Source organism: Stegodyphus dumicola, chromosome 3 (assembly GCF_044657685.1).
Source record: "Stegodyphus dumicola isolate Sdum_Otavi_A_Nest chromosome 3, ASM4465768v1".
Classification (NCBI taxonomy): domain Eukaryota; kingdom Metazoa; phylum Arthropoda; class Arachnida; order Araneae; family Eresidae; genus Stegodyphus; species Stegodyphus dumicola.
In genome coordinates, this window is record NC_140770.1 from 260,532,674 (window position 1) to 260,558,826 (window position 26,153).

The window sequence follows — 26,153 nt, forward strand, 5'->3', positions numbered from 1 at the left end:
AAGGTGGGTGCCACATGAATTAAGTCAGAAGAATTTGGATGATTGAGTCGTCATATATACATCTCTGCTTGCTTGGAACAAAATTGACCCCTTCTTAAACCGGATGATAACTGGGGATGAAAAGTGGATAACCTACAAAAACATTGTAAGGAAAAGGGCATATTGTGAACCTTTGGAAAACCTAGCCTTTCCACCTATAAAACAAATCTGACTCTGAATAAGAGAATGTTGTGTATATGGTGGGACATTCAAGGGCAAATACATTTTAAAACTGAAAGAAAAGCTCAATTCAGAGATTGTCAGTAACTGGATAATTTAAAGCCAGCAGTCCAAGAAAAGAGGTTGGTGATGTTCAATAGGAAGGACATCATACTGCATTATGATAATGCTAGGCCACATGCTGCTTTGGGGGATAGTAAAAAATCTGCAGGACTAGGCTGAGAAATTCTGTTGCATCCACCATATTCGCTAGGCTTAGCACTCTTCGACTGTCACCCGTTTTTGCCCTTACAAAACTTTTTGAAGGGCAAAAAATTCAAAAATGAAGAAGATATCAAACAAGCACTGGCCCAATTTTTCGCATCAAAAGATACAACATTTTTTAAAAATGGAATATACAAATTGCCCTCATGCTGGCAAGAAGTCATTAATAATAATGGCAATTATATTACTTAATAAAGTTTATTGACGGTAAAAAAAATCTGTATTTTGTTTTTTCCAAAAACATACAGTACTTTCCAGTAAACCAAATAACTATACTTTTTTTTATACAACTGTAAATATAACTTTTCTGTTACATGTACATGCAGTAAAAAAGACAACTTAACAGCAAAAATATTATCTTCCCCCCCCCCATCACCACCAAAAAGTGGTTTGAAATGCTCAAAAACTTAGAAATATTAATTTTAATTATATTTCTCTACTTAAAAATGTAAAGTAAACAAAAAATGCAATAAAAATGTGACAATTTTCAGATAGAATTTGGGGAAAAATGAAACTATTAAGTGGCTAAATAAGTCCATTTATTAACATTATTCATTATACTTATTTATTTATTATTACTTCTTTATCACATTTTATTCCATAACTCTCTTTCTATAGGACAAAATACCCATCAGAAGAAGGATGGTTAGTTACAACATTAATGTCTTCTTAGTGATTTGAACATGGGCCCAATAACATGGCAACAAGCACAGCTAAGCATCATACAGATCCGAATTATTATAATATAAGAAAATGGTGCAACATGTCATACAGCAGATTTGATGAAGATACTGAAGCAGTTTTTTGTGGCACAATTATACGACTACGATCATTTATGTCTTACTTACCACTTAAGTCTCCAGTGGTTACAATGTTTTGACACACATGTGCACACTTAAAAGAAACATGCATGAATCCAAAAAGGATATTTAACCCCCTACCAGCATCACCTGAATCTAGTCCAGATAACTCAATTGCTCAAAACTGAATTATAGGCAGGGAAAAAAAATTCTGCATTTCTATTCTGTGAAACCCAGAATGAGTTCTTTTTCATTTATCAAATGGTTAATGCAATGCAATTCACCATTTATTCAATAAATGGCAATACTTGTTCCACATTTATTTGAAAGTTGGGTGGAATTAGCTGTAAAGCTTATTGGGAGTGAAAGAATAAAAAAACATTTTCCATTTCTGACAAATTTTTCTCAAAAACGGGTAGGGAAGAGGTTAACACACACAGGTAAGGAGCTAACAAACATATGAAATTCCGTTAAATAATATTAAATTTTAATAAATATATTATGATGCCCTACTTTCTATTTATTAAAAAACAAGTAATACAAAATGTCTTTGAAAAATCATTTACTTTATTAGTATGATATTCAAGTCGATTCAAAACTTTTCCTTCTTGAAGATCCCACAAAATTATGGTAGAATCAGCTGAACCACTAGCTAAAATAGTTCTGAAAGAAGAGAAATAAGATACAAAATTAATAATAAGATAGACATCGTTATTAATAACACAGAGAAATTATGTAATACAATATTTTTTTGGCTTAACTAGAGAACATAAAATTAAAACATAATTGAATTAAAAACAGACATTTTAGTTTTTACTTTTATTATATAAAAAACAAAATATAATTCTGTGTGTGACAGAAGTTGTTGATACAAGCTATTCAAGTAGAGTTAGGAAAACTTTCAAATAACATCAACATGTTATTAATATTTATAGCTATGTACACAAAACAGTTTAAAATATGAAATATAATCAAAATATGATAAATAAAAATGATGATTGATAAATTCATTCATAATTCTTCAGACGATAAATAAAAAAATTGTTAAATATTGTTGAACTATACCTAACAAGCTTATTCCAGCTAAGACTTAGCACAGCATCAGAATGGGAATTCATGCTAACCTACAGAAAAAGGAAAGTAAAAAATATAATGAAAATTCATATCAAGTAAAATTATTTCTTAATCAAAACACAGTACTTTATATATGATTCAAAATTACTGGCTTAAGTTAAATATTAGTTTTTAGGATACCCTGATGTAATATCTATTTTGTGGTTACTTCATTTCCAAAAATAAAATTAACATAGGTGGGAAGGGGAATTGATTGTGATTAACTGTTTATAATATTTTTAAATTTCAATATTAGTAAATTTACAAATGCAGCCATGAAATTATTGATGAAAGGTTAGCAAGCACACAGATATTAAAATATATTATTTATTAAACTTAAATACTCTCTAATTTATCAAATTTTAATAAAAGGATCAAGAGTACAGTATAATTATCCAATCAAAACACCAGCAGTTTAATAAAGCATACTATTTGATTTTTAACACTAATATAAAATTTACAGATATTTGTCATCTGATTTCTTCAGATTTGCTGAAAAGCATGTGTTTAAACTCAATGATACACAAATACAAAATTTACGGTACTTTTTGATTAACCAAACCTTAATGAAAAGTTTCCAGTCCATTGCCAAATTTGTGAAATGGCAAAGAACATTTGTTTGCCTATTTTTACAGCTCATAAGCATTGTTCTATTCATAAATAATCATGAAAAGAATTTCGTAAGAAACAAGAAATTTTTATCAGAAAAGATAAAAATATATGCAGTCAATATTTGGATTTTTACAGCTGGTGGATACTGTTTAGTGAAATGGCCATTAAATATAAGGCATGTAAATATGCATGTACTCACAAACACATACATGGTATATGTATGCATGAATTATCTATTATCATGTCTGTACTCAAAAATACACCAAAATCAGGGAATTCTACGTAATGTTGAATCCATGAGTGCAAATAATCAGAAAATACCAAATTCACTTATTGAATATATTTATTAAAAAAAAGAGTGCAAAGCAAATATACATCTTTTAGAAGACCCAGAGACTCAGTTATCAGACTAATATCAGGCCATACATTTTCAATTTATTTTCAGACTTTCAGCTAATCAGCAACATACTGTAAGATGTCAATGCATGAAACATAAAAATAATATAAAATTGGCTCCAACATAGAATCTTACACTAAATAGCTTATTTTTAAATTTTTACTATCACTTTGGGAATCTTACTGCTACTTTCATATACATTTCATTTATTTAAATTTGCTTTAGGTATAATAGAATATGCATCAATTTATTTATTTATTATTATTATTATTAATTTTATACAAAAGGAGTAATTTGATCAGTAGCTGAAAATAATGGCAAGAAAAAATATCTTTAATGAACCAAAACACTGCATTAATAAAAAATATTTGAATAAATATTTAAATAATTTACTTTGGACTTCTTTTTTGAGATCTTCCCAAGTGAAAAGTCTGGTTCTAATATGTCAATAACATCTAAATCCCAGATTTTGATTACGGGTGTCATATCACCCACAGCTAAATAATTACCTAAAATTTGAACCAAAAGTTTTACATAATGAAAAACAAGTCAATACAAATAATATCTTGAATTTTTATGACACAAATCAACACAATTTTTTTTAAAAAAAACTTTACTTGACAGAAGCTTTTAACATATGCAAAAGATACATTTATGCATGCTAGAAAATATTAAAAATTCTAATACTGATATACTATTTCAAAAATACAGACTTAAAATGTTTAGGAACTATTACATACTACTTAAGGAAGAATTAGTCCTTTTCAATTACTTCACCTATAATATATTTACGAGAAAAGAAAGATTTCAGGGATTAAAAACAGGGATCTTGCATTTTTTGGCCTCTTAGTCATTTAATTAAAGCAGTGCCTTCCTACAGCAAATATTCAAATATTTTTTTAAATTATAGTTAACAAATTAATGAATATTGCTTGAATTCTTAGAGTGTTTTAAAGCAGGGAAACCCTTTTTTATTTTTATCCTTATATAAAGTATTGATTACAAAATGTAATTCATCACAGGGAAAATTTCTGTGCTTCATTACTGCTTTAGATATAATTTGCTAGACATAATTGATTTTACTTCAAATTATAATATGGAAATTATAATTCAATTTTTTAACTTAAATAATAGTGCCAATAAATAGGGATAAATATCACTACTACTTTTCAAAAACTCTCATAAGATGATATGTACAGTTTTTAAAAGCTTCAGAACTAAGACATATACTGAAGGGGATTTTTCTTGCAAATTTAGCTGAACATGGCAAGAATGAAAGGGCTATCTATCTAATGCAAAGGAAGTCTTTGTAGATGATTTCCTATTTGAAACTAGTTTATATCTATAATATTGGGATAATCAGAACATGCACGAAGCAGGCTTGTTTGCCAGGATTTGAAACTGGATCAAATTAATGATGTTTAGCATGTCTTATCCATTAAAGTCACTGGTAGGTAATGGAGTTTTTGATTCCTTCAGAACTTCTTTGTACTTACATTTGTTAGAAAGAACTATTCATAGCCATATGTAATTTAGAATTGATAAGGTGAGAGAACAAGGCTGAACACATTTTGAGAATTCAATATCAAAGAAATGTCGACTTTATATATTTTGATGAGTGCATATTCATTAATAATTTTTCTAACTCTTTGAACATACATATAAAATATTTAATATACCACTTTTTTAATGTTAAGGATATATATATACAAAATTAATTATATGTAGAAATAAAATTACCAGTTTTATCTTCTGAAGGATCAAAATTTAACCATTCTAATGCCAGTGGGTATGAGGGAAGCACTATATCATGATGCACATATAGTGACTCTTCATTTTTGTTGTATACTGCATAAAACAATTAGAACATTAAACAAGCACATTTAAACAAAACTGCACATTTAATTTTAGACACATTGCTAGAAATACAAGATTATCAGGAAAGAATTATCTGTTTACAATATTTAATATTTTCTATAATTACAAACAGAAAATTTATGTCATTGTAAAGAAAAAATGTTAAATTGTTTTCCACAAGAGTTCGTTATGACTTCCTTTAATCACCTGTATAATATCAATGTGATATACCATTTCTTGCCAAACAGGCAAATATTTCAATATTAACTGTTTGTAAAGTATCACAAATGCATCATTTAAATTCAGGCAAACTTGTAGGCAAAGATGGTATGAACATATGATCTTTGATATATCGCCAAAGGAAGAAGTAACATGGGTTCAGTCAGGTGACTTAGGAGGGTAGCTGTGTAGAACCAAATCATAGGCTGCACTGCAACCAATCCAATGGTGTGGCAGTTCTCTGTTTAGAAATTTATGAACCTCCAAATGCCAATGGGGTAGTGCACCATCTTTTTAAAAAATGAAATTTTGTATATCTTCCTTTAACTAGGAGAAAAGCCAAATTTCCAACATATCGAGGTATGTAATAACAACAGATTTTTTGGCAAAAAAGAATGCTCCATAAACCTATGATAAAGGTACTGTACAAAAGATGTTTACTTTTGCAGAATCCTTTTGTGTTCAATATAGGCATAAATACAAGTTGATTACAAAAATTTTCATCCTGCACAGCTTCATCCATGAAAAGGCAGTACAGTTTAGATGTATGTTAGAATATATCTATAGTATTTTCCATCAGCATTCTAAATTTAGGTAGCCTGTTTAGAATATAAATTATTTGTTTGCCACATCTAAATTAATATTGCCTAATATGTTAGAAAACAGCAGAAATTAGAGATATTTTAGATATATTAATACTAGAAATCAAAAATAAAAGTATAATTTTGAAAAAAAAAAATTACAATCATATGACTGGTTTGTAGCCCAGTCCATACAATAATGAATCATTACAATAAACCTAAAATATTCAGGGCATATGATATTGAATTGATATTCATAACAGTTCTGTAAACATTACTGTATAAAAAAAGTCTACAGCATATTAAAGAGAATCATGATTCAAATACTATAATTTTCATCTATTTCTTAAAAACAATTTAAAAAATAGACATTTTGCATAAAATTTATTTCTAACCAGTTGCTATATTTATTCTATTTATTTATATAAATTATCTTACTTAATATGTGCAATAATATGTTAAAACAAAGTGAAAAATAACTAAAACCCAAAGAATCAATTTTATTGTAATGCTCTATTTATTAGATGAATGAACTGTTCAGAAAGGGATGATACGGTATTAAATGGCAATTTGAAAGGTGCTCACGATAATGAAACTCATCACATTCCTAGCAACAGGAGGTAGCAGCAAAATAATCATAATATTATAGTGTTTACTGTTGCTAACTTTATGCAGATATGATTTACTTTTATATTTATTTACATTTCTGTCACTGCAAATGGCACTATGTAAAATTTGTCATAAGACTGAAATGCTTCTTTAGCAAATGTAGTCAAGAACTGTCTACGAAAAATTATTAATGATGAAGTTCTTGTGTTTGTACACACAATAATCTTTTCCTCTTATTGATTTCACTATTTTGAACATCTGCACCTCTAAAGAAATAGCAAGGCAAATGAAACTTGTACAGTTAACCTTTCATGTTATATCTAGCCCATTTTGAAATTTTGCTTACATATGCTATCTTACATGAAAAGAAAGAAAATTCAAGATAAATTAATGTTTAAAGTTTAATTTGTGCAATGCATTAGATAAAGATGACTATAAAAATATTTCTACTATTTAAACTATAAAAAAACAATTGAAATTTCTTAGATATAAATTTAGCAAATCAATAAAAAATAATTTGTCTTCCACTTCATGTCAAGTCCGTTACCTTGAGATTATTTTACCTACAATTAGTTTGTAAATCTGCCTAAAAGGGGCAGTAAATATTCACTGCCATAGATAAACTAGTCAAGCTAATTATTTTTATTGATTTGCTGAAGAAAAAAACTTCTATAATTAATTTTTATCATGAATATAACACACTTTAATAGTTCATATTTAAAATCATTAACTCCTTTATAAAAAAAATTAGTTTACAAAACAAAGAGGCTAAATAACATAAAACTTGAAAGGGACAGGCATTTCCCCCTATGATCACATATTTTAAGTTTTATATCTAAAAAATTCCAATTGACTTTTTTTATATTTTAAATTGAAGACATATATTTATAGTCATCTTTATGCAATGCATTGCTCAAATTAAACTTTAAATATTAATTTATCTTGAATTTTCATTCTTTTCTTCTGGGACAGCATATATAGGGTGGGGCAAATAAAAGTGACTCAGAGAAGAGAGTTGCTCTGTTTTCCGGGCCACTTTCATTTGCCCCACCCTATACAGTCAAAAGTCGTTAATTCGGACACCCATAATCCAGACCTCAAAGCTAAAAACTTTCTGCGCATGCGCCGCGTTGACACATGCGCATAGGCATTTAAGCATGCGCGTAAGACCTTTACGACTGCGCATATGACTGTGCGCAAGTGCAGAATATGTTTTCGCGTGCGCGTTTTATGTATAACGGACTGTATAAGCTAAAATTATCTAATTATCTATTTCAGTTAATGTTGATGATTGCGTTGTTCCTTAATCTTCGAATTGGCTTATTATTTTTTGCAGACTGTAAGAGCAATTTTATAAAAGTAAACTTGAACTTTCGATTATGTCAAATAGAATTTCCAATGCTGGAGCTCCCAAAGGATCTACAAAATGAAAGTATGTTTCGATATCCATCAAACAAAAGGTGGAATTGCTGCAAAAAATGGATAAAGACATGAAGAAGGTGACAGAGAGGTTAGTGAAAACGAAAAAATTTCGATTGACAAGTTAGTCGGTATTCTCGGCAAAGCAATTACGGGACTTGAACAGCGGAACTTTGTAACTGAACAAGAAATTATGTCTGTTTATTGAATTAAAGAGAAAGTATTAGCACAAAAAATGAAACAACTTACATTGAAAGAAATGTTTAATAAAATAAACAAATATTAAGCTTTTTTTTTTTTGTAAATTTTGATACCCTTTAGATCATAATTGTTCTTTATTTCATAAATTATGGTTTCATATTTTTATTTTTAGAATTTCTGCATGCCATCTTACGAGATTTAAACTGATGATCTATAATCCGGAAAAATCGATTATTCGGAATCGCCGAAGTCCCGACGAGTCCGGATTAACAACTTTTGACTGTATAAGCAAAATTAGAAAATAGGTCATTTGCAATTGTAAAAGAAATTAATTTTAATAGACACAGGTTATTATTATAATTTTTTTTGTGTGTGTGTTTCATTTTGAAGTATTTTGTATAATAAATACCTCCTAATTAGCATTTTAATCCCTGCTTGCATTCTACTAAAAAAAACGTCAGCCTACAGTGGTGCTCAATTATTTGTAACCTCTACAAACCATAAAACTGTAGAAGTAAAGATTATATAATTTTTGCTTTATGCAAACACTGCGAATGGCAACAGAAAAAAATTTTATTACTATAATAATGTTCTAAAAATATCAATGTCTTAAAATAATAAATAATTTTAAAATATAGTAGTGAAAAGTTATTTTTAAACATAACAATAATTTTTTTGTGATGTAGCAACCACTACATTCTTTTGGTGACCTGGAGTTGGTAACGGTAAATATTATAGCAAATACTGAGAAGACAGAAAACCAGTCAGATGGTGCTAATTCTTCAAAAATTTATGAAGATAAATGTAAAAATTCCACCTTTCTGAATATATAAGTCAGAAATTTAGAATCACAATCATTTCAGATAGAAGCACAATTTAATGGTATAACTAAGAAGATACCAAATATAAAAATATATCTCACAAATGGAATCTAAACATATACATTATTTGAAACATAATAACTGACAAAAAATAAATATTCATTGGCAAAAGAGCATTTATGAAATGTATTCAAAGAAAGTGGGAATAAATGAATCAAATGCCTTTTTATTGGGACTGAAATTGGCAACATGAAACCAAGCCATCTATTACAAAAAATTAAATCCTTCACAACCAATGAGATTTCTGACATGGTATTAAGAACATCACAGGATGAAGAACTGTGACACCATATTAAACATATACAGTCAAAAGTTGTTAATCCAGACTCGTCGGGACTTTGGCGATTCTGGATTATCGATTTTTCCGGATTATAGATCATCAGTTTAAATTTGGTAAGATGGCATGCAGAAATTATAAAATTAAAAATATGAAACCATAATTTATGAAATAAAGAACAATTATGATCTAAAGGGTATTAAAATTTACAAAAAAAAAAAAAAAAAAAAAAAAAAAAAAGAAAAGGCTTAGTATTTATTTGTTTACATTATTAAACATTTCATTCAATGTAAGTTGTTTAAGTTGCTTTGTTTTTTATGTGATAATACATTCTCTTTAATTCTGTAGACAGACATAATTTCTTGTTCAGTTACAAAGTTCCGCTGTTCAAGCCCTATAATTGCTGTGTCGAGAATACTGACTAATTTGTCAATCGAAATTTTTTCGTTTTCAATAATAACCTCTGTCACTTTCTTCGCTATCGGAAGTGAGTTATAATGACGAGGAATTTGATTTAAATCATATCAAAGACGGAGTACATCGAGATGAAATACTACATTTAGTAAGGAATTATAAGCCAAATAAAATAAAAACATCTGCCCTGAAGATAAGGATAGTGCTGACAGATCAACTTCCAATTCATTGCGCGCCGCCGTGGCATTAAAGATAAACAAAGTTTAGATAAACAAAGGATATGCCTTTATCCATTTTTTGCAGCAATTCCACTTTTTGTTTAATGGTCTACGATACATACTTTCGCTTTGTAGATCCTTTACATATTAGTAAATATATATCAGAAATTCTATTTGGCATAATCGAATTTTCAAGCTTACTTTTATAAAATTGCTCTAACAGTCTGCAAAAAATAATAAGCCGAATCCAATCCGAAGATTAAGGAACAACGCAATCTGCAACATTAAGTGAATTAGATAATTTTAGCTTAGCTTATACCGTCCGTTATATATTAAACGTGCATTCGTAAACGTATTTTGCGCACATGCATATTCACAGCCGTAAAGGTCTTACACGCAAGCGCCAACACAACGCATGCGCAGAAAGTTTGTAGCTTTGAGGTCCGGATTATAGATCATTCCGGATTATGGGTGTCCGAATTAACAACTTTTGACTGTACTGGTGGTTAGTGATGAAGGTTTTGATAAATTGGTGATTATGGCAGATAAAATTTTTGACATGCATTCACAAACTGAAGTATGTGAGGCTCATTCAACTAAAGTTAAGAATTCAAGCACATAGTCAAATACCATTTCACAATCAGTGGAGAAGATATCTTCATTGAAACAGTAGATTAAAGAGCTCCATTCCCATCACCAGCCAATTGAAAGAAATAACAGATCATTGTCTACAGGCAGAAGCAGAAGTGAGGCGTTGCAACCCCGATAGCAAACTGTGATATTACCACTTTTCATATCATGATGCTTTCTGGAAAAATGTAAGCCACCATGTTAATGGAAAATGCAAGAAAACTTGCCCATCCAATAGAATCAAAATTAGTGGCTGGTTCTGCTGCTGAAGAGTTAAAGAATTACTTTAAATTCCATTATAAATTTTTGTAATTGACAAAAAAATGGGCATACATTTTTTTGGTTGACAGTGGTACGGATGTAAATCTAATTCCAGCCACATATAATGATAAAATAAGTGGTAACTTTAAACTTTATGCTGCAAATGGTATTGATATCCTGTCTTTGAGACAAAACTTGATTGATTTGGGACTTTGCCGTAATTTTTAATGGCCATTTATCGTAGCCAAAGTCATTAAAGGTACTTTAGGTGCAGATTTGCTTAACCCATTTAACTTATTGCTTGATAGTAACAAAAAAAAAAAAAAAAAAAAAAAAAAAAAGGTATGATGCAACTAAACTGGCATTACTGATGAAATTACATTGTCAACCAATGAATCAAATGTACAAATATTATAAATTTTCTAATATTTTGGCAAAATTTCCCAAAATAAGAAAACCTGATTTACTAATTTCTAAAACAACTATTAATAGCAAACCAATTTATTCAAAAGCAAGACAGTTAAATCCTAAAAGATTAGAAATAGCCAAACAAGAATTCAATTTACTTGAAAACAATATTATAAGACCTTCAAAATCACCATGGGCAAGCCCACTTAACATTTTCTAAACTTTAACTGCTTTAAGCCTATTACCAAATTCCAATAATAGAGGAAGATAAACAAAAAAAAAAAAAAAAAAACAGTGATAATAACACCATTTTGCCTTTTTGAGTTTAATTTTAATAAATAATTTTCTTTAAAATATAGTAGTGAAAAGTTATTCTTAAACAGAAAAATAATGGATACCCTTCTGTTATCAGAACTGGATTCAGAAATGTATGCATGAATGTATAGCTGTATGTGTTCCTGTATGTATGTACATATATACATACATATGTGCATATACATACATTTCTGAATACAGTCTCCTGATAACAGAAGAGTACCAAATAATGTTTTATGATGTAGAATCTATTACATATAAAACATTATTTGGTACTCTTCTGTTAATCATCTTTCACTGAATTCACACAAACGAGTACATAGCTCAATGGAAGTGACTGAGTCTTTATTGTGCAATTTTAACATAGCATTTTGCAACAAACAGAGTGCAATTCTAAAACTAAACATTCCTAACTTCCATGGCATATTTTGAAAGGAAAAATTATAAAACCAGTTCTGTTTTATAAAGGATATTTCTACAAACAGTTCTGTTTTATAAAGGATATTTCTACAAACAGTTCTGTTTTATAAAGGATATTTCTACAAACAGTTATGTTTTATACAGGATATTCCTGCAATACTTTTAGTGATTTCAGCAGTTGTATTGTGTCTATCATTCAAAAGCTTGGCAAAGATCAAGTTATTTATAAGTTGGTTTATTTACTACAGCAGTGCACCTGAGGGTTATCGGCTCAAAAGAAAGCATATCTTTGTGGAGATTTTCCAAGAGAAATAATTCTATTAATTTTGAATATGAAAAAATACCATTTAGTCAGCCCATTTAATCCTTGAAAATGGGACCAGAGATGAATAAGAGGGCTCTGTAGCGTTAACCATTAGATTATTAGTAGACCAAATTTTTAGCAACATGCGGACTAAAACTAAGGCAAAAAAATGAAATATATCAATATTTATTGTCATTAAAGTGAAGAACTATTCAAATTATTTAAAACTAAAATACAAGGAGCAGCATAATGTTGGTTACAAAGCATAAGGAAAAACACCTTTATTTGAACAATTTACTCTAAATGTATTTAGCTATAAAAAGAATTACAGATTAAAAAGAATTTCAACACTGAATTTTTAAATGAGGGAAAATTGCACATTCTTTTTTAAACATATCTCACACACATAGAAACCACAGCTCACCACAAAAAGTTATTACAAAAATATTTTTGAGTTTAAAAAGAATTCTAATACTATAAATTGGGGTGAGGCATGAGAGGGATATTATCATACCATATATTTCTAATACAGAACTTTCCTCTTCAACATGGCCAACAACTAGAAGATTATCAGTATCTTTTATAGTAAAATTTTCCTCCTCTTCTTCTTCATCTTCTCGTTCCTAACATGTAAAATTCAGAGAATGCAAATAAAAATACATCACTCAAACAAGAATTCAAAAATCAATACTTATGATTACAGCATACTGTTAGGCACCCAATCACTTTTTTTACAGTAAATACCAAAAATTAATTTTCACTGCCATGTTACATTGAAAATAATATTAATTAACTATATTTGCCTTCAATAAATTATCACTGATCTGAGATTTGTACTCCCCCCCCCAAAAAAAAAAATAAATTCAAGCAATTTTCAAGAACTATTTAAAGAATTTTTAAGGTTTAATCATGGAAGTCTAACTTAATATATATAAAATATCAAATCTGAAAGACTCTTTAACATGTTGACGCCAGCACAAATATTCATTGTTCTCTTGATGCAGCGAGTTGATCTATCTGACCAATAACTTCATATAATTGTTTACAGAGAATAGTGAAGTAATACAGGAACATTTTTATACAGCTGATATGAGGGACTTCTCTCGTGAATGCATAGTACATTAATAAAAAATGGGGAAAGTTTTATCGACATACCAATAAAAATCACAACATATATATAAATATATACATGATGATTTTGATGTGGAGGATTTGAATATATTGTTATGAAGCTTTTCACATACAAATACAGTAACATAATACATAACTAAATATATAGTAAACAAATGCTGACAATAATACATTTTTAATACAATGAAAAAAATAAATTTTAAAAGCATGAAAATAAGTCAGCAAAAATTTAATGTTCCTTATACTAGTCATACATAAGTAAATTGAATAAAATATGAATACATAGCATGGATAAATACAGAGATTGCATTAATTAACATATGGAATATTAAAATTATAAACTACTTATAGCATGCTTTAACCCTCTGAGCGGCCTGGGCTTTTGGATCTGTCATGAAGACCTGTATTTAAAGAGGTTTTATTAACTAAATATTTATAGTTACCTATTTTAATCTCTATTTTCATAAATTTACATTCACCAAGATAGCATTTATATTATTAATGAAAGTAGGAAAGCAAAATATCTTAAATTATAAGCTAATATATAACAAGTGACAAAAAAATCACATGATTGGATGTCACAGCACTCAAAGGGTTAATATTCAATATTAAAAAATGTTTGAAAATGGCAACTTATGATTACACATTAAAGAAATCGATTGAACTTTATATTTATCCTTATTTCCATAAAAGCAATTATTACGTTAAATAAATCTTTAAAGTATTTTTTTGGCTTAGAAATGTGCCAATAAATATATAATAAATTTAATTAATGGCACATTAAGGTTTCTACTACAATTCATTACATGAGAAACTGCATTAATCATATCAGAATTGCATCAATCAAAGAGAGAACATATATTTGCAATAAATGTCTTAATGTTACTCCTAAAATATAACTTCAGATGCTGTATTATAGTTTTCTAACTTACCGCATCATGGTCAATCAAATAATTGTCATCTTTGTTATCTACGTGCACTGCTACATCAGCTATATTGAAAAATGGACGATCTTCATCTGAAATAATTTTTTTTTAAATATCAGATGATCATAAACAAACAATATCAATTAAATAGTAAAAACGACAGTTGATTTCATAGTAGTAAATTTGTGTACCTCCTTGGAACAGCAAATGGATTTAAACCATGCAATATCATTAAGCAAAGCGGGATACTTTTGATTATACGTAGGTAGTTCTTTAATGCAATAAAAATGGAGATATCATTTGAGATTAAAATATTTACATACTATTTCACAAGTGATTGCACATGAACCTTCAAAAGAATAAGGAATTACACTTGAAATTGTTCTCTTTTTTTTCTGTTAGTTTGATATTCAGTGTAATTCAAGATGTTAGATTATTCCCTTAATTTTTACTTATTACTTTCTATTTAATTTTAAGAACTAGAATTTTAATTACATGTTTTTAATTATTTAAACTAAACACAAGTTAATCAGCACAAAAGCGAGAGAAACTAATATCATCAACTATTATATTTAAATACATCAAACCCATTAATTTTTCTTTTTTTTAGAATAAAGATTCATCTGAAAACAAATGCATTATTCATTACGCAATAGTTTCAGTTCAGTATGCAATCATGCAGTTGACAAATGTATTATTAATTGTGCAATGGTTTCTGTTTAGAAAAAGCAATATGTTAGCTGAAAATTTTTTAACTTTAAGAAATGTATTCAGAATAATGCATCACTTCTTCCCAGTACAAGCTCTGAAACAACTGATATAGATTATATGTGGATTTACCAGATTTCCTGCTTTGACTAGGACTGTCCTTATTTGATGAAGTAGTCCCTGTGCCACAGCCAGTTAGTCAAAATTTGTGCCAGGATAATGGAAAATGACCATATTCTACCTTTTTGAATTTTGGCATCTCTACTACTTCAAGATATTTTTCTCCACTCTCAAACATGTTTTTGAAATTTGCTGTATAAGCATTTCTCTTCCCACTCATCCTTGTTTTACACTACAGTGATTTGATTATGCTTTTGCCTGCTTGGTAAGGTTTTTGCCCTTAAGCAACATAGTTGAACATTACATACTGAGTTTTCATTTTGGTTTATATACAGGCCTTGAATTTTTGGATAAAAATTTGAAGAAAAAACACACACTTTGCTTATATTCCGAAATATACAGTATTTTGTACATTAAATTGATTTCCAAAACACAAAATAAACTTTACTGGTGAGTTAAAAAAGGATTACCCATTTTTGAAGAAAGTTTGTGATCATATTGACAAAGTGAAAATTTCCAGTACTTCAAAGTGGCATTTGGATATTGCAAATCACATAAAGCAAGCCTAGTAGCAGCAGCTGGAACTTTCTCAAATATACTACCACTCTTTAAAGATACTAATTTAAGCAGCAAAGAACTCATAGCAGGTAAAGAAGCAGCTTTGACAGTTTGTGTTGCTATTCACTTTCTCAGCTCTAAGTCCCAACTGACTGCCCAATAACCCCCCCCCCCCAAATTTCTTTGTTCAGTTTCATTCAAATTACAGAATACATTTTCAACATGCTAGGCACATTTGAACTAGTTGAAATAATATTTTCAATAATGAATATCATATAATCTGAAGAAAGAGGTAAAATGGCTGAATCAACCATAAAAGCTTTAATAAGTTACAAGATTAGCAGTGAACAACTAAATTGCAGTGAATCTTTTGATGCTAATATAAAAAAAAAAGAATATTTAAAGAAAGGTCCCACTTTTCTTTTGAGATAAATACTGAAAACTACTTAATAATAAGGTACGTTCAGTAGCATCAATAAAAACTTCCTTCAACTCATTATTTTTTATTAACAATATCTGTATTTAGCCTTTTCAGTAATAGTATGCTCAATAATAATAATACTAATGCTAGTAGGCTTTATTTTCTGCTGTGAGTATTTTCTCATTGTGTTGTAAGTAAAATTGTGCAGGTTAGAGTTAAAAATTTAATGATAAGCCTAATTATATACAAACTGAAATTTTTAGTATTTTTAATCAAATGATATTTTACATATAATTATATTCTTATATGATATTTTGCCTAAGCTATAAAATGGTGATTAAATAAAAATGTTAAAAATGAAATTTCTAGTAAACATGAAAATTTATAGTCTGCAAAACTACATTACAGCAATTAAAATGTGTAAGAATAATCAGTCTAAACACATTTCAAAACTGTGCATGCAATCACCACACCAAGATAGATGGCTGCATTACACATGCAACCATTAGTCAGTTGCTAGATAAAGATATTTTCATAATATTCCGAGTTGCCTAATTTGGCAACATAGCCCTGTACCAAGTGATTTTTTGTCAGGATTGGGCATATCATCCAAATATTTAATACTGAAATATTTAATATAATGTATTTAATTTTTATACTTGAAATATATATTCAACCTCAGACAAATTTACAATAAAAGTAAAAAAACTGATGAATTATTATGAAAAAGGTTTCTCTCTGATTAGCTGCACCCTCTAAAAATATTCATGAAGCAATCTATTACCACCAAAATAGGCAATCCATACATTGCCAAAATGTATTTCTGCGACAATCATGGCCATGATTCAGATAAACACTGAAGTTTCTTGTCTGATGGGGAAAAAAAAAAAAAAAAAAAAAAAAAGCACCACATTTTTTATAGAAATATCGCATTTTGTCTAACAGTAGAGAAAGCAAAAATTTGTATTCCATTAAATGAAATTTGTATTTGATCCCAAATGTATGCAAGATTTTTTTTAAAGCAAAAATAGATTGCTATGTACATGACAGAACAACAGCATGTGGTGATGCCAAATTTGTGCAATTACCTATGGTTTAAGAAATAATAGAAAAACAACCCCTCCCCCCCAAAAACGTACATAAGAATTTCCTGAAAAGTGTTTTTTTATTACGCTGCTCTTTAGTTTTTTTTTTTTTTTAAAATTTTATTGATTCATTGCTCTAGTATGGATTTTTAGAGCACACCATTTTCCAAAAAGGCTGTTGCCTTTTGCTTATTAGCGTGGTGAAAAATTATTTTCCATTGAATTGGTAACTTTTTATAAAGGGGTGGAGAAAATCAAAAAGAACTAGAAAAAGGGTCATTATGATAAATCACTTAATGGTTAATGTCTAGAGGGCTGTTATCATAAAAGACAATAAAGAGAACTTTGATTCTATTAACATTCATACAAGAGAAAATATAAAATTCCTATGCAATCAGATCATTATACACTTGCCAAAAATTACATATGAAAAGAAATACAGTACAAATTCCAAAATTTGAGAGTCCAACAACTTGAATGACCTTGACCTTTCATAATTTTTTATTTCTGCTTCTTCTCATTTAGTCTAGGAATGGATAATAGAATACTCAAGGAAAAACAAATGTCCCAAAAAGTTAATTTTTGTTCTGATCAGCAGACTTTTTTGGCTGCTAAACAGATATCATTATTCATAATAATACTGAATCAACCCACATGTTGTTTCAACTTTAAACAACTGTCTGCTAATGAATCACATTTTTATTTTTGACTTTTGAAGGTTACAGTGGGCAGCATTTTTTAATCATATCTAATCTTGTACATAATAAGTGAACTCCAAATATTAATGTTTGCTTCGAATAGAATGTTGTACTTATTGGTTTTCTTCTGTTAGCATAGCAGGGAAGAAGACGAAAGAATTTTCCAATTAACATAAGCTCAGCATTACAAATTGCACACTTTTTCTGGACTTTCTGATTTGATACAATTTATTATTTTTTTTCAGTCTATCATTATTACTGTTATTTTTTCGAAAGAAAATTTTAGTGAAAAATAGCATTTCCATTTTACACTTTCCTTGAAACTTTACAAGATCAATCAACGGATACGGGAATTTTATGAGCAATGAAATGCAGATAGATATAAAGGAGCCATTTCAAAATCAATGCAGCAGTAAAACTGCCCTAGAATACTTAAATTATTCTAATAAAAAATCTGCAAGATAATGAGTGAATATATCGGCAAATACTTTTCAAAATGCCAGTATAGGCACTGACAACCTAGGTAAACTGCCTATGGTACTGATTTTTGGAGGGCAGCAGTTAGATTGTTCTCACAAGCTGCAATTAAATGAGGGTATATTTTAAGCTGAATTATGAATATGTTTATTAATATGGGATGCCAGCCTTATGGGTCACTTAATCACTTACACCACCAAAAATGCTGGAGCCAGGATTATTTATAGCCAGCTATCATATTTTATGATGATAAGAGTTGTGAATTTGAATATTTTAAGATAATATAATATATAAAAGGTAAAATTTTTAATCACTGGAATATGTGAAGAAATTCTAAATGAAGATGATATAAGTCCTTCATTGCATTGACAGTGCCCAATCATTAGCCAATGGACAGCAACATCTATGGTAAGCTAAAATGGCAGAAAGTGTTGCCATTTCAGTTTAGTCACAATTAATTTTACGAGGCAGTTATTCAAATAGTCTTCATTTCTGCAGCATGCCTTTTTCTTGAAGAATAGCAAGTTCATTTCTTGGCAAATCCAAAATTGCAAAAATATATTGCCACTGATTGTGAAGAAAGTCATAAAGATTTTGTTGAGTATGAAAAGATTATGCACCAATCATCAATCAATGAATGGTGAAACTGCAGTATGGTTTTAAATCTGGAAATATCACCATTGAACGGGAAGAAAGTTTTAAAGAGGTTACTGAGGATGAAAAGATTTTAGCTGATTAACTTGATGGGAATTTCTGACATGCCAGTTATAGGATTTTAAAAACAAGAAATGATATCTCCCTCTAAGCATTAATTTATAGAACAAAATAGTTTAACAACTTCAGTTGATAAAAAAAAAAATTAATGAAACAAAAGAAATGTTAACACTGAGCTTTTTTTTTTTTTTTTTTTTTTTGAAAATTTTAATTCACTTAAGATCATAAATGCTTGATTATTTTACAAATAACCTTTCACATTTTTAATTTTATAATTTCTACATATAATCTTACCAGATTTAAATTGATGACCTAAAACTCAGAAATATACAGAATTGGAAATCACCAGTTTTCCGGTAATTCTGGATCTTGGGGTTTGTACTGCATAAGCTGTGTTTAAATATGTCAACCTAGGCCCCTGCCAAACTATGGAAAACAGAAATCAGATGCCAAATGAATCTCTTCAGCATCTGCAAATTAAAAATTTTCTGACTCCTTCCCAGAAAAAAAAAAAACATAAACTTTTTTTTTTAATGTAAAGCTGCCAACCTTGAAAACTGGGGAAAAAAAAAAAAAAAAAAAAAAAAAAGTTTTTCAAGGAAGTTTTTGCACTAAGTGGGGATGCTATTTCAAAAGAACTTCAGGCTGACTTAAATCCCTTTATTACGCATGACTCATGTTACTGAAATATTTATAACATGGTTCTTATCTAAATATACTAATATTTTAATTAGATATTCTAACTTTTATGTTCTTTAGCTGATTTTAGTTCATAATTTTCTTATACTTTTATACAGAGAAAATCCTGAATAGGAAAAGAAAGTTTTTGTCTACCAAATTACTTTTAAATATGATGAAAATAATAACTAATATACATCTTATGTGAATAAACTTTATGATGTCACAAAGTTTATCTTTATTATGCTATGAAGTAAAACAAAATTGAAGGTAAAAGTATATTTACGGGTACCCCTTGGCAAAAATTGGCAGTAAATGGATACAGAGTTTGTGCACTTCCTTAATTTTATCCATGTACATGTCGACCTATTTTCATTTAAAAAAACATCAGAGAATTGCACAAACTTGGCATTGCACACTCCCTTGACTTTGTCATGTACACATTAATCTATTTTTATTAAAAAAGTCGAAGGAGCACCCAATTCTAGGTAAAAGTATATTTAAGGAACATTCAACTACTCAGGTTACCATAAATGAAATAACTGGCAATACACGAAACAACCTGAATCAACATTGGCGGAATATTTATAAAGGGTTCTAGAAATGTGTGCAATATACAGTACAAAGTCCATAATCCGGACTCATTGGGACTTCGGCGATTCCAGACTAAGGTTTTTTTCAGATTATAGATAATCAATTTAAATCTGGTAAGATGGCATGCAGAAATTATACAATTAAAAATATGAGAGCATAATTTATGAAATAAAGAGGAATTATGATCTAAAGGGTATCAAAAATTTACACACACACAAAAAAAAGCTTAATATTTATTTGTTTACTTTATTAAACATTTCTTTCAATGTTAGATGTTTAAGTCACTTCGTTTTTTGTGCTAAATGCACATGCGTAAACATTAAACGCATTATGCACATGTGTAAAGCATAAAAAAAAATTTTTGTGGCTTTGAGGTCCGGATTATAAATTATTCTGGATAATGGACGTCCGGATTACAGATTTCGTACTGTATTAAGACAATTCAGACCACATAAAAATTGTTCTTAATATCATTATCAGAGGGAAAATTTGCACAACTTAAGCTCATTAATTCAATAAATTACATTAAATTCTGGGAAACATTTTCCTTAGCATAACCTAAGAAATTAAAAACTGTGAGATGTGATAAAAAATTGGTACAGTTGGCAGATATATTTGTGTCACACAAAGTTAAGGATCTCATCTTACAGTACCAGTGGCGTAGCGAAGGGGGGGCAAGGGGGTGTATGATGCCCGGGCGCCGCTCACTGAGGGGCGCCAAATGGTCTTCAAACAAGATTTTCCAGAAATTTTCAGTTTTTATTTCTATTGATTTCTGGAAAATATATTTAAAATTAATAATTATTGTAATATAATTAATTACTTATTTTCTTGATTTGTCTGATAAAACGTGTAATAAAATGTCAACCAAATATCTCCGCATACAAAACGTTCTTTCTAACCACTTTATTTCTCTAAAAAAGAAATATATTTTTATTTTTTTAAACGAAATGTACATATAACTCCCGTTTTTTTATTCTAAAACGATAACACGACCCTGTCCCGCATTTCTCAAACTTACCCAGTTTCCAAAAACGGATTCCATAGTCTGGAAATGACATTTTAGGAAACTCGTAACCCTTCCGCTGCAACGGATTGCGTTTGACTATCCTGTAAACGATTGATGGTCTTCCTGGTTACCGATTCAACTAAGTCATCTTGCTGAGACATCGTATATTCACTGCTACAAAGCATTCAACACGTGTCAGTTGTTTTTAGTCTCCTACTAAAAAGGAATGCTGCCGGTCGCTCCTTACTCCTTATCTAAAACGTATAGTTTCCTACGTCACAAACTAAATTTGCATATTCCCAAATTTGTAAACGCAATAATTTTCCTTTATAATCTCTTCTATTTCCTTTTGTTAAAAAGGTTGTCGATTATATAGTTATTTAATACCGAACTCGCAATGTCCCCTAATTCTTTTGAGCATTGAATGTCTGCAAGATGTTATTCCGCAGTAGAAAAGAAACTGAACCTAAAACTCCATTACAGATCTATGGAGAAAATGTTTTTCCAAACCAAAGAGTAGCACTTCAAATACTCCTTACAATTTCATTATCAAATGAAATGCTAGCTATGAATGTTCGTTCAGCAAATTAAAATAAATTTTGACATATTTACAATCAATAATAGGACAAGATCCCCTAAGACATGTAGCATTTTTAAATGTGGAAAGAGAAAAATTTAAAATGACCGAATTTGATGAGGTAATTGATAAATTTGTTTCATCCAAGACAAGAAAAATGTATACATAGTAATTAATTATATTAATGTATTATAGTACTATATTTTTATTAATAAATATATCTACTTATCTATAATATATATTAAACTTTTAATTGCTTAAAAACTGTACTTTTTAAAAAACAGTTATATAAATAAGTAAAATAAGTAATACCTTTTTAACTAATTCTAGATTATTGTATGTCTGATTTTTCCGCCGACACAGATACATTTCCGAATCCAATGCTAGTGTAGTTAGGTAGTGACTGTTCTTAATAAATTTTAGAGTATTTTATGGCATATTCAGCATTTTATTATTATTTGCATTATTTTCTTATTACGAATACATTCTATACATTATATTACTGTAAGTGTTTTTTTTGGGGGGGGGCACCAAAAAAGGTATTTTGCCCCGGGCGCCAGTTATGCTCGCTATGCCACTGTACAGTACTCTTCCAGTGTCTTCACAGATGTTCCTTTATCTAATCTTTGCAGTAACCCTTCAAAGGACAAATTAGTGATACCACAATCTTGCTCCACAGTCTGCAATACTAAAATACAGCTGGATATAATAAATTAATACTAAAGAAAAACCAAAGTACTCAACTGCAGTGTAAATAGATTTTAAATCTTGAGTGCTACTAACGCACTTCCTGGGTGAGAAGTGCAGAAAATTCAACATGCTAGACTCTGAATGTTGCTGTATCACAGAACACTAAAAGCTAAATCCCATATATAGTCAGTGGCCTAATCCATTTTACCCACTTGCAGGCATTAATAAATAGGATACTTGAACTACTGTAAATTTTAGAAAGATGTATAACATACCATTATCATATGTGTCTAAATCATATTTGGCATCAATATCTTCCTCACTATCATCTTTATCCTGATCATCATTTACGTCTGATGTTTCACATTCTTCACCTGAAAAATCTTCTTCGTCTTCCTCTTCAATATCACAGTTTTCTCTAAAATAATAATAGAAAAGCGTGATAGGGTAGAAAGAAAAAGAAAGAATACATTAATTATATTTTATAATATTTTTTAAATCTTTTAAAAAAATCAGATTTTTCATATTCTTGTTTTTAAACATTTTCTATAAAGTGCCGTATTTTAAATTTAAAACCCCTTCCATTTCTGGACATAAATATTTCAACATATTTAACTTCTAAAAAGTAAATACAATTTGATTCATTCTCTAGGTCACAATTCTTTCTTCATTAGTTCCTTATAATGTAGTCCTTATAATATAGTTATTGTAATTAATATTATAGCCCTATAATATAGTCAATGTCATTATTGTTTTTCAATGTGCTGCTCAATTTGCGCAAAAGAAAAGTGGGTGCAGCCATTCAAAATTGTTTCTCTGTAACCATAACCAAGAGGACTATTGTTTTTAAACCATCAAAATCAATTATCCGGAATGATCTACATTCAAACAAAACTATCTGAAACTTCATTATAATTGGCTGAGTGGATAGGCCACAAGAAGTTCATATAGTGAGGAAGCATTTTTATGACCATCCTATATACATAAAAGTATTGATACGTTTGTACAGGTTCATGTGATTTAGATGGATTAATGCTGACACTTGATGAAGTATCAAAACACAATTTATTATCCAATATTACTCAGGACAGCTCCAAAAACATGTTTACAGTCGTCAAAATACTCAAGTTGTCATGTGATGATAAATATGCGGTGATGAAAGGAAAATATAATAAATAATGATTCGCTACACTGGCATCAGTGATATAAAATATTACAGTACAAAGTCTCTAAGCCGGAATGATCTATAATCCGGACCTCAAAGCCACAAGCTTATGCATGTGCGTAAAGCGTGTAAAGTGTTTACTCATGCGCGTTTCCGATAGTGAAGAAAGTAATAGAGAACATTATTGAAAACGAAAAAATTTCGATTGACAAGTTACTCGACACAGTGATTACAGGACTTGAATAGTGGAACTTTGTAACTGAACAAGAAATTATGTCTGTTTATAGAATTAAACAGAAAGTATTAGCACAAAAACGAAACAACTTAAATAACTTACATTGATAGAAATGTTTACTAAATTAAGCAAATAATATTAAGCTTTTTTTTTGTAAATTTTGATACCCTTTAGATCAGAATTGCTCTTTATTTCATAAATTATGGTTTCATATTTTTAATTGTATAATTTCTGCATGCCATCTTACCAGATTTAAATTGATGATCTATAATCCGGAAAAACCCCTAATCCGGAATTGCCGAAGTCCCAAGGAGTCGATTACGGACTTTGTACTGTAGTAGGTCTAAAATCAATGATGTTACTATCTAGAATATTTCGGTTTGAGATGTATGCCCATCAGGGTTAGAGTAGAGATAAGGGTACCTCTTGTATTATTGCAAAGTTGTTGTTTCATTTATTGCCAAGTGGTGGTTTATTTATGGTAGCCTGCGTAGTTGAATGCTATGGAAACCCTATTATGACGTAATTGGTTGCATGATTGTGTTGAATTTGTAAAGGTTTGTCGTGTGTATTGGTTAGGAAGTACATTGCTTGTTTTCTGGTTTAGACGGTAAAATGGCTGAATGTGGTAAGATTAATTTGAAGTTTCTGTACAATTTGGAAAGAAAGGGGAAAAGAGCATTCCTTGACTGGTGTGTAAAGGTTTACTTAGTAACCATTATTAAGTGTTCTGTTTGTAGGAAGGAAAAACATATAGTCGGATAATCCGGACCTTCTGGAGGACTTTTATTTTGACGGAGGACCTACTTTTTACTTTTATTTTGTGAATTTACATGGCGACGCCAGTATACAGATTCTAGCTCAGATAATTTTAGCAAGTTTTTGGATGCTGTTAAGGAATTTTGTTTGACTGAAGACGTGTTAATTCATAAATAAGGTAAGTGGATGCTTCCTTTGTGTAGTGCAAAGATGAATTTCCCTTTTTATATTATTTCATTGTTTGATTTAAAATGTAGTTTATTGAGATATTTTTTGTTGGCTGCCCCTTTGACTTTTTAAGTGAATATAGTTCGATGTGTACATGGACAAAGGGAGTGTGCAATGCCTAGCTTGTGCAATTCTCTGATGTTTTTTTAAGTAAAATTAGGTCGATGGATAAAGTGAAGGGAGTGCAGAATGTGAAGTTTGTGCAATTCTGGGATTTTTTTGAAGTGAAAATAGGTCAATGTGTACATGGATACCGAGTTTGTGCAATTTTTTGTTTGTTATTTTGGCTTTGTGTAACGGGCTACACAAGCCAAAATAACAAGTCAAAGAATTGCACAAACTCAGTATTTATGTACTGCCAAAAATCACCAATTTTCGCCAAGGAGTACCCGTAAATATACTTTTACTCCAGTCGGATATGCAGTTATGGAGCCAAATTATTGATCACACAGATTTATGATAAATTATAGTTTCTTCAATAATGAGGTATTTATTTAGTGCGAAAGGGAAATTAAGAATTGTGACTCTCCACATGTTTTATCTACGGAGGAAAAAATCAAACGCGCATGCACAAAACATTAATAAAAAAAAGTTGTTGGTGGTTTTGAGGTCTGGATTTTAGATCATTCTAAATATTGGACATCTGGATCTTGGGCTTTGTACTGTATACAAGAAAAATTCCCAAACTAATTGAAGAGGGCATAGCTGGAGATCAAATTTATTATTGTGATGAGACCAGTCTGAATTTTTAAATGCTACCTTCGAAAACGCTGTCATCCAGGGAAGAAAAATCGGCACCTGGCTACCAAAAATTCAAGCACAGCGTCACAATGTGCTTGACATTGTGACGAACCAAAGCACAGGCAGCCATAAGCTCAAATTAGTTCTTATAAGCAAAAGAAAAAAAAAAAAAAAAAAAAAAAAAATCCCCGGGTGTTTAAAAATGCAAAAAAATACACTA

The 26,153-nt window shown here is 29.6% G+C and overlaps 1 protein-coding gene across 1 annotated transcript in view; it reads right to left on the minus strand.

Annotated features, from left to right (window-relative positions):
• The window catches only part of nclb (PWP1 homolog no child left behind), a 55,376-nt gene that overhangs the window by 16,498 nt on the left and 12,725 nt on the right, over positions 1-26,153 (minus strand). The window contains exons 3-9 of the mRNA XM_035368068.2: positions 23,081-23,223; positions 14,483-14,568; positions 12,934-13,042; positions 5,146-5,253; positions 3,799-3,914; positions 2,349-2,407; positions 1,850-1,946 (exon numbers count right to left, since the gene is read on the minus strand). Of these exons, the coding sequence (XP_035223959.1) occupies positions 1,850-1,946; positions 2,349-2,407; positions 3,799-3,914; positions 5,146-5,253; positions 12,934-13,042; positions 14,483-14,568; positions 23,081-23,223 (718 nt within the window). The remainder of the gene's footprint in view (positions 1-1,849; positions 1,947-2,348; positions 2,408-3,798; positions 3,915-5,145; positions 5,254-12,933; positions 13,043-14,482; positions 14,569-23,080; positions 23,224-26,153) is intronic.